The 18,477-nt window shown below is 31.2% G+C and overlaps 1 protein-coding gene across 1 annotated transcript in view; it reads left to right on the top strand.

Annotated features, from left to right (window-relative positions):
• Tbc1d32 (TBC1 domain family member 32) overlaps positions 1–18,477 on the top strand; it is a 185,562-nt gene that overhangs the window by 154,933 nt on the left and 12,152 nt on the right. Inside the window, exons 27-30 of the mRNA XM_048800402.1 lie at positions 7,448–7,517; positions 9,206–9,321; positions 10,181–10,335; positions 14,127–14,267. Of these exons, the coding sequence (XP_048656359.1) occupies positions 7,448–7,517; positions 9,206–9,321; positions 10,181–10,335; positions 14,127–14,267 (482 nt within the window). The remainder of the gene's footprint in view (positions 1–7,447; positions 7,518–9,205; positions 9,322–10,180; positions 10,336–14,126; positions 14,268–18,477) is intronic.

Raw genomic sequence — 18,477 nt, 5'->3', positions numbered from 1 at the left:
TATATATATATATATATATATATATATATATATATATATATATATATATATATATATATCATACATACATATACATATATATATGTATATGTGTATATATATACATATATACAGAGATATGAAAAATTGTGGTATATATGTATAATAAGAATTGTAATGCATTATGCTGTCATTTTTTAAAAATAATTTTTTAAAAGGCTTTTTGAGGTAAACAGAAGGAAGTTGTAAGCAAAACAGCTTAGTTGGGGCTTATTAATTTATGCCAATCTCTTCTACCTCTGGGCAGCTGAGATTTGAATTCAAGGCTTTTGAACTAGTGAATTCCATGACAAGCATGGAATTCTGTTTACCAACAAGAGTCATCTGCAATTGAGCTTTTCTCTCAGCACCATTGCACCAAAAGATTCCCAGGACAGGCAACTCAGTGGTCTAGGGTTACTTAGTTTAAAGCAGTGATTAATTCACAGCTCCCAACAGCAGAGGAACTGACATTTTCAGCTGGCAACTTTGTGTCTAGCAATGTGGTAGTGCTTATGAATATGTTATTTGATTGTTTATTATCAGTGAGTGATTTTGTTGTAAGTGCTGCATGTGTTGAGAGGAAAGGGTCCTCAGTGTTGACTGGTGCCATCATGGAATATGAGAGGAGGAAGCAAGAACTGAGCAGTAAGAATGGTACTTGAACTGCTTTTGGGGACATTAGAACTGAAAGAAACAGAAAAGTCTTCCAGGCAAGGGTAATTGCATAATCGAGATGTGGAAAGTGTAATACTTTTTCCAAATAACACTGACTCTACCAGTTAGGAGGCTTAGATGCTTATGGTAGCTTGGTCACAAGGTATTGAATTTTATGGCACTGAAAATTGAATAAAATGGATGAGTAAAACTACATATTAAGAAAGAAGCAACAGAACCTGCAGACTGCCTTTGGGGAAGGAAGGAGAAAGGAGGAAATGTACTGAATTTTCTTTGGGCAGTGAGAGTTCTCTGACTTTATGACAGATAGCGCAGGGCTTCAGGAGAATCAGTAAGCAGCCAAGCAGTAACTGCTTCTCCAACCACGGATTTGTCCTCCAGTGGAGAAATTCTTTACTCTTCTGAAAATTTATTTTTTTCCACACCATTAGCCAAGTGCCAGGCAGAATACATTTAATTTCTTCTACCAGTGCTCTGTGTGCTAGCTTTGCAAACCCAAAATAGAGTAGAATGCATTACCAGAGTGAGCAATTGCAGTCCATATCTAGTAAATTTTGTTCACTTATTTTATTCTGAGACTATTATACTTACCATTAATTATGGTAGGTTATTTCAAAAATTATGATTTTATATTAGTGGTGTCTTTTTATTGGTGCATATTAAACTATATGGAATAGTGGGTTTCATTGTGGCATATTTGCATATACACATAATTTGATCAGTTTCAGTCCCTCTTCCCTCTCCCTGATCTCTTTCCTCTGGTCTTTCTTTGATTTTTGTAAGATCCCTTTTTTCTTTTCATATTTTTTCCTCTATATTCTACATATACATATGACAGAAAACATAGGACCTTTGACTTTCTGAGTCTGGCTCATATTGCTTAACATATACTATCCAGTTCCATCCATTTTCCTGCAAATGTTTAGCCATTCATCTGTTCATGGACACCTAGACTGGATCCATGACTGGTTACCATGGCTTAGGCTGCTTAGCACGGCTATGAATGCATCTCTGTAGTATGATTTTAATTCATTTGGATAAAAACATTGAGGAGTGGTATAGCTGGTTCATATGGTGGTTCCCTTCCTAGATTTTTGAGGAACCTTCATATTGATATGCATAGTGGTCGTACTAATTTACATTTCCACCAATAGTGCTTGTGAGTTCCTTTGTTTCCTTCATATTCACAAGCTATAATCTTGATGATAGCCATTTTAATTATAATGAGGTGAAATATTGGTGTAGTTTGATTTGTATTTCTCTGATGGCTAGATATGTTGAAGATTTTTGCATGTATTGTCAGCCATTTGTACTTCTTTTAAGAAGTGTCTGTTTAGTTAATTTTCTGATTTATTGAATGGGTTCTTTGTTTTTGTGTGCATCTGTGTTGAGGTTTTTTATTTTTTTTTTATTTTTTACACGTTCTAGATATTAATCCTGTGTCTGAAGAGTAGTTGGCCAAGATTTATCTCATTTTGCAAGTTCTCTCTTTGTATTGTTCTCTTTGCTATGCAGAAGCTTTTTAATTTAATACCATCTCAATTTTTGATTATTGGTATTATTTACTGGGCTGTAGCATTCCTATTGAGAAAGTTGCTGCCTATGCCTATATGTTGGAGTGTTACCTCTGTGTCCTCTTGAAGCAGTTGCAAATTTTCTGATTTATTCCTAGGTCTTTGATCCACTTTGAGTTGACTTTAGTGCAGGGTGAAGGAGAGGGATCTCTTTTCCATCTTTTACCTGTTAGTGGTATCTTAGGTTGAATCAAGCATTGTTAAGTAAGTGTGGTATGATGCTATAGGTGTCATTGTTTGATTAACTCTTTCTTAACAGTGTATGCTTTTCAAAATGACTCCAGGGAGCGGGAGTTATTTCTTCTATTTGTTACTTCAGGAAATATTTTTGTTTTTTCATCTACCTTTCTTCTAATTTCATAATGAAAGTATAGTTTCTTTTGTTGCTTCATGGGATATTTGTTCATTCATCTACTCAGTGTCTATTAAATACCTATTGTGTATCCCACACACTATTGTACATACATCAGTAAATTATTGGTTGCCAAACATAGGTATTTGTCAGAATCTTTAGAAAATATCCATATTTTATCATTGACTTTTACTTACTCATTTTAAGTTTCGTTTTACTTCTGAAGATGTTAACTCCTCCTTTATACATTGCATTTCATCCAGTTTATATATAATAAATTTCTTTCACTGAACTTTTGTAATCCAATAGTGGTTGATAAGTTATCATAATGTATATTGAACACAATTTAAAACTTGAAGTATCTCCTTTAATATGTACCTTTAAGTCTTTATTTATTTTCCTTTTTTTCTAATTTAGGAAACTTTATTTTTTCCATTTCTGTAGCATTTTATTCATACTAAAGTTATTTACATCTGTTTATCACTAGTGATTTTTAAAATATGGATATTTTTAAAATATGTTTTGGTATCCTTTAACTTTATTTCTTCATTTAGATTTATTTCTTCATTTAGAAGCCCTTTTGAAGGCTGGAGTTGAAGCTCACTAATAGAATGTTAAACATTTATGGCCTATGAGGTTTAACAAATAGATGTAAAGTTATTTATGAGCTTATCTTTATTTGTTAATGTTAAACATTTATGGCCTATGTACATAAACAATACAGAGAGAACTTGCAAAATGGGATAAATGTGTGTGTGCTTAGCATGCTCGAGGCCCTGTATTCAGTCCCCAGAACATACACACACACATACACACACACACACACACACACACGCACACAGCCATTTTTTCAGAATGTAGCTGGAATTTTTGTTAAAGTTAAATTTATCTAGTTGGGTATCACTGTCCAGTTGTAACTGTATCTAAATTTCACTCTTGTTCTTCTAAGTGTGGATCTCAACTTCAGTGCACAAAATACAGCTATAGAGGCCTTTAAAAATACAAATGACAGGATTTTCACCCTTTGCAATCTGATTCAGTAATCTAGAGTACAGTATGTTTATTTTTACCTTTAAAACATTCCTCAGGACATTTTGATGCACAGTTATAATTAAGAATTATGATCTATTTGAATGTACAGAGCTGCTTTTCTTCTAAAGATAAAATCATAAACTTTGAAGTGGAATAATACTTGGAATTTAGTTATACAACTCTAGAAAAGTGAAAGAACTTATCTCAGGCCTCACAACTAGATTACCCTGAAAAAAGTGTTAGAACCTGATCCTTAGGTAAGTTTCAGTGGCACAGTCCCTTTGGGAAACATCTCTTGTTCCTTAACTTTACTCCATTCTTCACTAATGTGGAAGTCAGTGTCCTCTGATGCATGCCACTGTGATCCACAGAACACTTGACACTGGGAATCCCTTTTTTGGCACCCTCCTTCACCCAGGGGACAGAGAGAGAGAGAGAGAGAGGTTTTATTTCTTATGCTTAATAACATAGTTTTATATGTACTAGACTTCTAATATTATTATCTAATCCATTAAACATGTTCTGGAAATACCCTATAGAAATCACATTGTTCTCACTGTATCATATTATGGTAGTTGATAGGATGTCTATTCCACGGCTGTAAGAACATTTAGTCACAAGTTTTATTCTTAAAACTATTAAATTTTTGCAAAAATCAACCAGTGTCACCAATAATAGAGCACTAAAATTTTACATTAGTTAAACCTGGAAAGCTAAAGTTTGATATGGCCTAATATACAGAATTACCAGGAGCAGATTCAGGTGTGAAAACTAAAAGAACTCCTTGTTCACTACCCACATGAACTTAAATCTTATTACATTGTAGTGGTATTGATGAAACTGTGTTTAATTTATGGCTAAAGTTTTAAAATGCTATTGTGTTAAGACTGAAAAATTTGAGATTATGGTTAATATATGAATAATGATTAATAATTTTGAAAAATGACCAAATCACTCTGAGAATAAGAATAGTATATGATATACATATACATACATATATATATATATATATATATTTGACACCAAGGAATGGAAACTCAGAGCAGCCTTTTTTTGTTTTTGTTTTCTTTTTTAAACAATGCAGGAAAAGAAGCAGAATAATTGATTCATATAAATGGAATAAAGCCAAATTTAGCAATCTTCTTTCTTTTCTCTCCCTATATGAATGATTAATTGCTTTCTTCTGGAGTTCTAGGGAACCTCATAGGCCATAATTAATATGGAGAAAATTTTCCATGCTCACTCCAGTTAGAAACATTTTTAGAAGACATTAAATAGCCCTTCATGCTTTACTCTGTTGCTATAGGATTAGGATCTTTTACTAGGATAAGGGCAGAACTGGTATCCTCCCTTAGAAAAGTAGGTTCATCTGTTGTTAGCACAGTGAAAAATAAAAATAACAAGATATTCTAAGTTATGTAAATAGCCCAACTCCTGTCATATAGACAAAATGTGACAGTACTGCTAAGATTGCATTCCAGTCTAAATAAAACTCAGATGTAGTTTATCATATAATTAATTGGACACCTTTTTTTAGTTGAAGTTTTTGAGCTTATTTTTATTTGTTTTATTTTTGTGTAAAAAAAAAAAAAAAATTCACCTACCAGTCTGGTTTCCCTGGAACTGTGAGTGGTTCCTATAAAAGCAGTCTATCTATATTTTTAGGTTTAACTCAAATACCTTACTTCTAATAAGCTGGAAATAATATCTTAATGTTCACATAACACTTTATCTGTGTCATTCCTCTACCACTTAGGGTTTTAAAACATCTTTGTTAAACAAGTACAAATGACCAACAAATATGTGAAAAAATATTCAATATCTTTAGATATCATCATTTGTCAGGGGTTATGGTAGGGAGAAGGAGGTACGGCCATTAAGGAGTAGCACAAAGGAGCCTTCGAGTGATGGTACAGTTCTATATCTTGTTTGTGGTGATGGTCACACAAAGATACAAGTATAATAAATTTACTTAAAAGTATACAGTCATGCGCACACACATACACAAGTGAATGTGTAACTCTAAAAGTATGAATAAACTCTGTGAATTATACCACTGTCACTGTTTTAGTCAGCTTTTTTGTTGCTGTGACTAAATCATCCAACCAGCACAACTGTAGAGGAGGGAAGTTTATTTGAGGGATCACAGATTCAGAGCTCTTAGTCCACAGAAAGTTGGCTCCCTTCCTCAGGGCTCAAGGTGAGGCTGAACATCATGGTAGGAGAGGGTGGCAGAAGGAAGCAGCTCACATCATGGTGATCAGGAAGCAGAGAGAGAGTCCACTTACCAGATACAAATATATACCCAAAGCCATGCCCCAGTTCCCACCTCCTCCAGCCACACCCCACCACTTCAGTTACCACTCAGTTTAATTTCTATCAGGGTATTAAATTGCTGATTGGGTTAAGAATCTTACAACCTAATCATTTCTCCTCTGAACCTTCTTGCATTGTCTCATTGTGAGTTTTGGGGGGACTCCACATCTAAATCATAACAACTGGTTCCTAATACTGATACTGTACCTTAGTGTTATGTAAGGTGTTAGTATTGGTGGGGGAGTATGGGTAAAGGGTGCATGAGACCTTCCTGTATGTTTCTTTTCAATATTGTCTACAACTATAACTATTTCAAAATAGTTAAAGGAAAAATAAGAATATCTAAATTGCCCTTATTATATTTATTTCTATATACAGTTTGTCTATGACACTACATGGAAAGTATGTATGATTTGTCTTTTATCCCCCATAGATTCTTGTATGGTGTTCCATACTCACTGTATCAGAAAGAATTTATTTAAAGGAATAAATGTACAATCGAAATAGATTCTGTTGGTTGTATGAGATATATCAATGTGTAAGTAATGAAGGAAACTGATCACCAGTTTCACAAAATTTGGCATCTTGTAGAAAACTGATACTCAATGTTTCCCTTAATTGTTTCAGTTAAATACTGGATACTATTTAGTGATGCTTTTGAATGTTCACTGTTAACTTCGGCACCAATGGTTTCAAGAACCAGTCCAAACTTTTGGCCTCTCGATGTCCCCCGTATGACACAATCCTTTTTCACTTTTGGTAGTTGATCACAACTACTCCAAAAAGAAAATTTGGCCTGCCCGAAGAAGCCACTTCACCCTCATACATTGTCATTTTACACATAGAATCATTGAGAAAATGGTGGTAACAAATACAGACTGATTGTGTTTTGGTGCCTAGACTGCCCATAGTGAAACACTGGTTACTGAAAGATTTAAATTCGAGTATTAGGAGGGAATGAGACACAATGCTTATATTTATCGTTCAAAATCTTACATATGTATTGTACAATGAAAAGATAATATTTCTACATCATCTTTAGGTTAATGGCTTTTTTGTTTGGCCCTTTTGTTTATAGCCAAGTGAAATAGATAGTTTTAAAACTATTAGTCATTTTATATTTAATATGCTCCTAAATTTTTTTTTAATATTTATTTCTTTTAGTTGTACATAATACCTTTGTTTTTATTTATTTATTTTTATGTGTGCTAAGGACTGAACCCACTAGGCGAGCGCTCTACTGCCAAGGCACAACCCCAGCCCCCCTAAATGTTTTTTTTTATAGGAGAAAAATTATGTTAAAACGTTTCATGATGATTCCTTTGTAAAGATAGCAGCGCTTAAAAGAACAAATTCATCAGTGTTTTCAAAATTCATATTAAAATATGTAAAAATATTGCTTTCATCAATTTTCAATTAAAATATTATTATGCATAATTTTATACATTTTTATAACTCAGTTTTCTATTGTTTTTAGCTACTGATGCAAATGTGAAGAATGAAAGTCTTTCATCTGTGCAGCAGCTTGGTATTACAATGACTGTCAGGTATATAGGAAAATATCTTCCTTGTGCATCCCTAGAATTCATCTGCCTGATATGTGTTTAATGATATTTAACAACCAGCTATTTCGTATACTTCAAGTGTGGAGTTATCCAGGAAATAATAACTTTATCTTTGAGGCTATTGGCACATGATTAAATTACCTCTTCCTGTAAGTCAGTTACAGTACATTTTAATTCCAGAGGCTAATTACAGTGTGTTTAAGCCTCTATGACTATCAGCTTTTCCAAAAAAATAGCATTGTAAAAACCAGCACATTAGTAGCATAATCATACCATTTTCTAAAATATGATTAGTTGTAATTGTAAAGCTATGGTGATGAGTACAAAAGTACCTTCAGGATAGCGAAGTTAAAATGAATAACCAAAATTGTAGTTTTAGTGTTCAAATTGTAATTTTCAAGAGAAATGGCATGCTAGATCATGAACTTGGTTTTAGCGACTGAGTCACTGATACCTCCTTTTATTGCTTATTAAATGATGATTTTAACAATCCCATTTTAATTATAGGGTCATCTTCAAAATCAAATACAAGGCGTATGTGAGAGCTATTAACTAGGCTGAGTGTTTTCTAAATTCACAGTTTGATGAAAATGATGGCATTAATTCTAGTTCATTCAACTGTAAAACATAGGGCATGTAACACTCTTGATTGTTATGTGACTCTGTGCCCACTTGTTTTATAAATATTTTTTAGTGCTGTATTTCTATTCTGAAATGGAATCTGTAGATAATATAAGCAAACTAGTCACATTATTTTAACTCTATCTTATTTGTAGGATATAAATGGAAAGGGAATTATAATGCTTGTTTTATTACACTGCTATATAAGATATAGCCAGCATCCACACATAGAATCATTGAGACAGTGGTGGTAACAAATACAGACTGATTATGTTTTGGTGTCTAAAACCATAAAAAGTGTTGCCATTAGCAAAGAGACTGCCCATAGTGATAAGCAAGTCATATTAAGTTTTCACACAAAGCACTTGTACTATTTTTCCTTGGTTAACACAGTTAAATTAATGTGTATTTAAAATAGAGGTGTTTATATAAAACAGTATTAGTTTCAGATAATTATAGACAGCTTTTATATTCTTACAAATCCTAGGACATGGACAACTTGTAATGCATAACTGTTGCAGATCTAACCTCTTGGAACTTGCTCACTGAAGACTAGTTAAACCTCTCTCAGTTTTCAATTAAAAAATACCCCTATAAATGTCCAAAGTGATCCCTGGTAGAAGTACACCTCCATTTGGGGCCATTGGACAAAGTGACCTTCAGATTTATTTGTAGATTTAACATTCTATAAAACTAACCTGTCAGTATTTCTTGTCTTAGATTAAATTCAAGAAAAAAAATGTCTGTATTCTACTTCTCATCGACAGGGAATCATCACTTTATGTTCTTATTACAGTTTCATCTTCCTATAAAGTTATCAGTATTACCAAGTTTATACTGCTTTTTTCAAGTATATCATAAGTATCAGGAACATATATGAGAGCTAGTCTTAAGTGTTGTGTAGTATTTTTAGGCTAAAAGTAGAATTTTGAAATCTTAACCCCTTGAAATCTCAAAGGGAATATACTTAGATGGATATCAAAAAATAAATGTACAACACAGAGTCTGATATTTTTTTAATTTTATACTTTTATGGGTTTTTAATGTAGGTATGGTAAGTTCCTCAACTTATTAAAAGATGGTGCAGAAAATGATCTTGCCTTGGTTTTAAAGCACTGTGAGAGATTCCTGAAACAGCAGCAAGCTCCTGTAAAATCTTCTCTTCATATCCTTTTCTAGTGATTTCACAATAGTTGAACTTTCTTCATATACTTTTTGTGTTATTTGATGGACTACCTTAATACATTTATGGTAAAATAATTCTTTAAGCTATACTAGTGACTCATATGATATATCTGTATGATATATCTGTATTTGAAACATACATTTTATAAAACTGAATCGTAATCATTATATTCAGGGATAGTCATTGAATCTTAAACTGAATAGTCATTATGATGCATTTTCAGAGTCATTTAAAAACATTTTAAAAAATAGGTTTCTTAGATACAGAATAAGAAAGGTTGCTGCTTTTTTGTAACTATATCCATTTATTGCTTCATTTGAATTTGTGATTGTTCAGAAATGGAGTTTGACTTGAAGAAAAAAATATACAAACTATTTGCATTACTGAATTATAGAAATCTATAGATTACATTTTAATAGGATATTCTATTTGGTTATGCTAGTCATTGCGTGGATAACTACAGACAGGATGATACTCTTTGTGTGTGTGTGTGTGTGTGTGTGTGTGTGTGTGTGTTGCTGGGGATTGAACCCAGGGTTTTGTGCATGATAGGCAAGCACTCAACCAACTAAACTATGTCCCCACCCCAAGGGTGATACTCTTCAAGAAGAACAAGTGAATTTTCACAAAGCCATTTATTTTACCTCCAAGCAGATGATATATTGAAATAGTGATTATGCAAGTGATTAATAAATTAATTTTATTTAAATAGCTTATAAATGAGTACTGAGTATCATTGGCATCTCTTTCCTGATAGAGACCCAGGAAATGAATATTTATGTCGTCATAAATTTCATCTTGTGAGATATTGCAATAGTTCCTTAACTATGTTCTCTAGTCTGCCTGCAAGGCAATTATGCTGGCCATGATTGGTTTGTATCTTCTCTGTTCATGATAATGTTGGGGGATAAAGAGAAAACATTACAATTTCTTCAGCAGTTCTCCAAGCTTCTGACCTCTGCTTTCCTTTGGTTGCCAAGACTACATATTTCTGTAAGACTTTAATTTTCATTTGTATTGTTTTGTTTGTTTATGCTTTGTGGTACTGAGAATTGAACCCAGAGTCTCAAGCATGCTAGGCAAGTGTTGTACTGAGCTACATTCTCAGCCCTTTTTAATTTTTTTATTTTGAGACAGAGTCTTGCTAAGTTGCCCAGGCTGGTTGCCAACTTGCCATCTTCTTGCCTCAGCCTCCATAGTAGTTAGAATTATAGTCATGTGCCTCTGTTCCCGAGCTCTTTCACTAAGAGCTGCCCTATTTTTAAAGGACAGTTTGATATTTTAAGAAACATCATATTTTAAAGTACTGGAATGTTTTATTTGTAAAGAGCTCTCATAATTTATATTCATTTTCCTATTTGAATGCTTTTGACTGATTGAAGATAAAGATTTGACATGTTCTCAAATATTTGATGTTTTATCTAATGGTAAATGAATGAAAGCAATGATAATAGATGCACTTTCATGGAATAGAAAAAAGATAATAAAATATATGTTTAAATCAAATAATGTTTAGTTATTATAAACTTATTGTTTAATAAATTATATTACTCATATTCTAGATACCAGAAAAGTATTGAATGGATATTTTTATTTAAAGGCTCATGATAGTTAAATTACAGTTTGAGAAAATAATTTATTATGTAGATATTACAAATACTTTATAGAGGTAAAGAACCATTTTATGTACATTTTGGAAATCCATACTGAGTTTTTATTGAAGTATTGTAGTATGTTTTGAAAGAATTTACTATTCTTATGAGAACTCAGATTACTGTAAAGTCTTTTCCTTAGTTAATTTACTACTGCTTCTGTTTATTTCATTTATATATTTAATATTGTGATGATGTTCACCTGGGGGATGCTGCCTACTACATCAGCTAAACTAAGGCTTCCCTAATCTTTTCCATGACATGTTTGTGAACAAGGAAATCACTTGGCAGCCAAGGTTAATAAGCTAAGGGCTATGTGGAGTTAAATGAAAATATTTATTTTTTTATTACATATATATATATATATATATATATATATATATATATATATCTCTACATATACATATTTCTGTCTAATCTAAATAATTCCAAAAACCCTTTCTTATATGTAACTTTAAATCTTATTCATATTTGAAAATTATATTTTTCTAGAGAAGAGGACAAAGATTTATATTTTCTAGAATTACTGGACCGAAGTTTTGGAAAAATATTCAAACTTTTCTATTTATCCTTCACGTGATTATGAATTAACTACAATTAGCCAATTTATTGTGTTTATAAAGAATGACCCATCCTCTGCCCTTAGATTCCCAAGGATGGATGACTGGATTGGATCAGTGTGTGTTGGATTGAAGAATTTTAGCTCTGATAGGATCTTTTTATTTAACTTCCATAGCAACATAGGGAAGTAGATATTTCTTAATATGTCAGGAAAACGTGACTTATTAGAACTAGATATACTGGAATTAAAAATTAATTTTTGTGTTTCATTTTTAAGTATATGTCTTTCATTATTAATCACTAAACTCCTTGTTTTATTAACTCTTTGCTTCATATTATTTTACTTTCTAGTATCTTCTAAGCTAATGTTTTACTGATAAGTTTTTGAGATTTTATTTTAGTATTTTATATTATTATTTTATTTTATTTACATGATATATAAAATGCTGTTTCCTGTTGGTGCTATGTTTAGTCCTGTATTCTGAATAATAAAAGTTACCATTCAGGATATTGTGAACAAACAAAATACATAAAATTTTGAAATTATAGTTAAGTAATTTATAATTTAATGACTCAGAAAATTCCAGGTTATATTTATGTGACTTAGAGCTGTCATTTTTTATCTGATTTTATGAACACCATTTATTATAAATTGAGATGGTAATTAATAGGCCAACTAATAAATTTTTTATTATAAGTGAGTTCTCTGATTTTTGCAGATATTAGTGTCTTTACTTGTCATTCAGTTGATACTGAATTCAGCTGCTCTATGCAAGGTTTGATGTTAGGAGCTGTGTTGGTTATCAAAATGTGACATAATTTCTTCTGAGAACAACTTATAAGGATAGAAGAACTCTTGCCTTATCTTTGGGAATCCATTACATATAATGGCTTGTTTTCTTTGAGAATGTAATTAATGTCTGTTTTCTGTCTCCTAATAGATCTACTCTGAAGTTATTTCCATTGCAACATAGAAAAGATACTGTATAAGAATAATTTTCTATGTATAAAATTTTGTACTATTATTATATATGCATTCAGAAAATTATTTAAGTGCACATTGAAAATTTATAAAGATGTAATTGATTTTTGCTTTTGTATTTTATTAGATTTATTCATTCTACAAATAGTCATTAGCAAAACACATTGTGGATTTCAAGACTAAATCAACTGATATTTTTACTCAGTCCATATTTTTTTAACTACTCAAGAAAGTTTACCTTTGTCCTAGACTTCTGTATTAATATGTCAATTGAATGTGCTATTTATTTATTTATTCATTTTTTACATGTGTGGTATATCCTAGAGAATCTATCCTAAGAATATTTAACTTTTCTATATACAGCATATATTTCTACAAATATATATTTATGAAATATAAAATAATTCATCATGATTTATGATGATAAATGACAGAATAGGAAAACCACTAATAAGTCAACTTGGTGACTTCAGAAACTTTAGTATATAATTCCAACCAAATCCTAAAAGCACCTTACCAATAAAGTTAGGGAGAAAAAAAACCCTCCTTACTTTTAACTATTATATAACTTATGAATTTGATTTGTTTTAATTTAAAATGTTAGATTTCATTTATCAAAAACTATTTATAAGCACGAGTTGTCCAGTAATTGTAAGAAAATAAAATATCTTTTTGACATTCTCTTATGTAAAGTCTTCAAATCGAATTTGAGTATCCAACTTTTTATTCATTTAATTTGTTGTGTGGGTAGATTTTTTTGACACCAAATTATATCTTCAAGTTTAATACTCTTTGCTAAATTATTATTGTGAGTAGATGTTGGATTTATAAAAACAGTAAATAAAACATTATTGATTGTTTACAATGATGAATTATATCTAAGAACTAAATTAAAAAATAACCAACTTTAAGAAGATATTGATGAAAAATGCACATTCTAACAATGTGTCTGTGTATGTTAATATGCATATGTAACATATAAGTATACACATAATTATAAAATGAAAGTTGTTTTCAAAATGCTTACCCAAGAACTTTGGATACACTTTGCATTCTCCCCAGTTTGAGAGGTGAACTTATTATAGAGTTCCAAATTTGGGTTATTATTAATTCAAGCCCAGCTTTGGATTACTATCAACTACTAAAAGGGTACGTCTATTGGACATCCCAAGAGCTGACTACAACTTTTTTGTATAAAATCATTGGACAAAAGCCAAAAGTTTTAAACATACCAAAATACACTTCTTATAAGCATGTATTTTATTACAATTTACTCCCACATATGTTCACTTATTATTTCAGCACCCATCCTCATTTTTCCACAAGGATTGAAGTTACCAAAGTTACAAAGTTTTAATTTTATTCCTGAATCTTAGAAAGGTATATAACCCTGCCTTTATTGAGATTTATTCTTTCTGAATGTTTAAAATTCTGACTTTTTAACTCACACTATTAAAATCACTGAAATAACTTGTTATATCACCACATAAATTTTGAAAGCAGCAATTCATGCAAAAGAAAAAGATTTACTTAAGTGTATGTTTGATTATCTTAAATTATTTATATTCTCAATTTCTCTTTTTATGCAGAAGTATCTACCTATTGACACCATAGAATCTGGCATCCATCCAATATATTTTTGCAGCACTCACTATGTTGAAATGTTACTGAAGGCTGAGGTACCCCTGGTGTGTTCAGCTTTTCACATGTCTGGTTTTGCACCATCACAGGTAATCTATAAACATGTCTTCAACTTCAAACATTAGTGTCTTTAAAGAAAATTCCATTGTAGAAAATACATTTAACAAAAATATATATTTAAATCTCTTTAACTATTTTCCTTCCCATGCTTATTATAGGTTTGCTTTATAGTACATTCCTAGCAGTCACAGATTTTGAGTTTAGTTTCTGCTTCAGGGCATAGACTTTCTGAAAGTCTGATGACATGAAGTCTTTTTAAAAGTGGAGATAATGCTTTCTTAACAGCAATAATAAAAGTTATATAAGGATTAACTGAGGTAGAAGAGGTCAAGGATTCTTATCAACATGGAGTGTCTGGTGTGTGAGATACTGTGTCTTATCTAACAAGAAAGCCCAGCTGATTAACCTGTGTTTCAGCCTTTGTTCCTGACTTGGGATCTGGGAAAGTTTCATGTTTTTTCTAGAGCTAATGCAGTGTGGTATGACCTATGTGGGCTCCCTCCTGTGTGTAGCTAGCTAGTAGTTCAGTAGTTCATTGGGGAAGTGTTGATTGTTTTTTCTTTCCCTGTGTTGCAGAGGTATTGATTGTTTTTTCCACTATGTTGTAGTTAGTCTTAAATTAATATTTTAGAGCTTAAAGCTTTCTCTCTCTCTCTCCCTCTTTTCCTCTCCCTCTCCTTCCCTCCCTCCCTCCCTTCCTCCCCACCCCTCCTTTTATGGTTTGTTTTCAGTTAAGTCTTTACATTAAGACTGGGGTTATAGGGCAGGGGCAGAGCATTTTCCTAACTTGTGTGAGGCCATAGATTTGATCACTAACACCACAAGAGAGAGAAAAATTTAGGTCAGAGTTCTATAAGGTAAGAATACTCAATCAAAAGATATGAGCACTTTTAAGGCTTTTGACTCAAATGATCAAATTGCTTTAGATTTTATTCTTAACAGAAATGCAGAGAGTATCTAGTTTTCAGGATTATGTGTTTGGCTTTTAAAAAACTAATCACTAATTGAATAGTGAATTTTTTTCTTTTTAAAAATTTCTTTGAATATTAGCATATTGATTATATGCCCACAGTTTTGCTAACTAGTAGAATGTTCTTATAATTATTATCCACCTTTCTTAGTGTATTCCTTATTGATTTTACATATTCTTTAAAAGTAGTATGCACTAACCAAATCTCATCAATTCCTAAATTATTCCTAAATTATGTATATTAGCCTTATATGAAGTTTCAATGTTAAGAAATTATAAGCTTATCATTTATTTCCTACCTGTCTCACAAAAAGTTAATTTCTATTTCTCCTTATTGATTTCTTCACAAAAACTTTAAAATGATTTTGCCTAGTCCAAATTTAGAATTTGAATCAAGAAGAGATTGAGACTTCTAGTGTTAAATTTTAAATTACTTTGAAAAAAAATTATGTCCTTGCTATAGTCAGTCTTTCTATACAGGAACACGGCAAGTTTTTCCATTTATTTGCTTTATTTTGTATTTTCCTAAAGTTATAGTTTGTTCCGTATAGGATGGTTCATTTTTCATTTCAGATATTGCTAGTTAGTGTAGTTTGAATATATCTCAGTTGTATTTTCTCTCTGATTATTATTAATAATTAATAAAATCATTGTTATTAAGTTATAGTATGTGTATATATCTTAATTTTCTTTTTTTCTCCAATGTGGAATAAAAATGTATTTTATTTCTGTTTCATTTTTATCAAATTATCTAGTTCTTCTAAAATAATTTAAAATAATAATTGCTTAATGTTTTAGGCTAAATTATTGAGAAATCATCAAGCATTACACTATTAAGAAGTAACTATTTATGGAAGATAATTATTCTATATCATTCTTCTGAAGAATCCTAGCAGTCTTGGTTTGTAAAGCATTAAACTTTGTTCTTTCCTTCAGTCAAGTTTGAAAGTTGAATTGTATCAATTTTGTTTACAATTAAGATTATTTCAATCTTGAGCTTATTGGACTCATTTAATATGTGGCATGTTGATAGATTTCTTAATAGTAAGTTGTGTTTTTATTCCCTTAGTTTCTACTAGAAATCTTTTAATTAGACAATAGTTCTTCTGGATAGTATATGTTCTTTCAAAAATCCCTGGTATCATTTATTACATTTACTTCTATGAGATTATTTTCCTTGTTTTAAATCTCCTGATGTCCATAAGAAATTTAAATATAGCATGGAGTTGCATGTCATGAAAAAGAATGATTTTTCTTGGGTAATTTTAGCCAGGACACTTCTAGGCACTTTATGTTAAAAAAATGTTAATTCTAGTTGAAAGAAGTTACTTAAATGTTTACTAGAAATGCAATAATTCATTCTTTCAGTTCTCCTAAAAATCTAAGCTGGGAGCAATATGTTCCTAAGACTTACTTTTTTGCTATTCTAGTTTTGACTTATACAATGTATATTGTCTAATACCTTCAATTATTTATGAGTCCTTAACATATATTCTTTAACTTGAAAATGGATCACCAAAGACTGTTGGCCAAATTTATAATTGCTCAGACCCTGCTATGTCAATTTTGTGATTAAAAGAAAAATATTCTATTAATTTGATGATTTTTTTTAATTTTTAAATTTGTTTTAATTAGTTATACATGACAATAGAATGCATTTATGCACTTTAATGTATCATACATAGATGGGATATAATTTCTCAATTTTTTGAGTGTACATGTTACAGAATCATATTGGTCATGCAGTCACATATATACATACAGTAATAATGTCTGTTTCATTTTACTATCTTTCCTATCCCCACATCCCTTTTCCTCTCCTCCCATCACTTCCCTCTACCTAATCTAAGGTAATGCTATTCTTCCCTAGTGCCCTCCACCACCACCATATTGTGAATTAGCATCTGCATACTAGAGAAAGCATTCAGCCTTTGGTTTTGTGGAATTGGCTTATTTCACTTAGCATGATATTCTCCAATTCCAACCATTTACTGACAATTGCCATAATTTTCACTCTTCTTTAAACCCGAGTAATATTCCATTGAGTATATATACCACATTTTCTTTATCCATTCATCTATTGAGGGACATCTAGGTTGGTTCCATAGTCTGGCTGTTGTGAATTGAGCTGCTATAAACATTGATGTGGCTATGTCACTATAGTATGCTGATTTTAAGTCCTTTGGGTATAAATCAAGGAATGGGATAGCTAGGTCAAATGGTGGTTCCGTTCTCAGTTTTCTGAGGAATCTCCATACTGCTTTCCATAGTGGTTGCACCAATTTTCAGTCCCACCAACAAGGTATGAGTGTACCTTTTTCACCACATCCTCGCCAACATTTATAGTTGCCTGTATTCTTGATTGCTTTTCTGACAGGAGTGAGATGAAATCTTAGAGTAGTTTTGATTTACATTTCTCTAATTGCTAGAGATATTGAACACTTTTTCATATAAATGTTATCATTTTGATATATCTATCAATTTGAAACTGCATATAAATAGATTCATGTAAAAATGACTCCTGATTAGCCATATTATTCTTTTTCTTAATGTTAAAGTGCCTTTTTAATGGTTCCCTTTTTGGACTAATTATTCTGCCTTAAGAAATACATATCATAGCTTTGTTGATATTATTTGCCATTTTATTGCTAATTGTAAAATATGAAAACTAAACTAACATAACTAAATAGGTATGTGTGATTAATTATTTAGATATAAATTTTATTTATCAAAGTTTATTCATTTTGATCTAATTAGGAGCAATGCTTTTTGAAGTTGTATATTTTCAGACACTAGAGGATTTATTGATCAGTGAAGAATTTGTGGGAAAGTTACTAAATGAAATATACAGATCTCAAGAGTAAAAGTAATAAGCTGAACTGGAATAGAAAAAAATTAAACAGTTATAAGTGCATATTTGCTTATTAAAGTCTCTTTCAAGAGCAGCTGTGATTAGAAAGAAAATACAAATCTGAAACTATATTCTCTTTTTAAATGAGTAACAAAAAATCACATTCTAATTATCTTTTTGAACAATTTTATTCTTTGTTTAAAAACTTTTCTTAATATATTTTGTTCACTTTCCTGGCTTAAACAGTACTACATATCTTTAATGATTCATCTCTCTCAATTCCTTGGATTCACCATCCTATATGTCATTGATTATAATACTTTACTTATCAGCAAATGAGCTAATATAGATAACCCCTGGAATTATCTGTGGAATAATAGTTTAGGAAAACCTGCTTGGTTTTTCTCATTTCTGTTTT

Source organism: Marmota marmota, unplaced genomic scaffold (assembly GCF_001458135.2).
Source record: "Marmota marmota marmota unplaced genomic scaffold, marMar, whole genome shotgun sequence".
NCBI lineage: Eukaryota > Metazoa > Chordata > Mammalia > Rodentia > Sciuridae > Marmota > Marmota marmota.
This window is presented reverse-complemented; position numbering and strand designations above follow the sequence as displayed.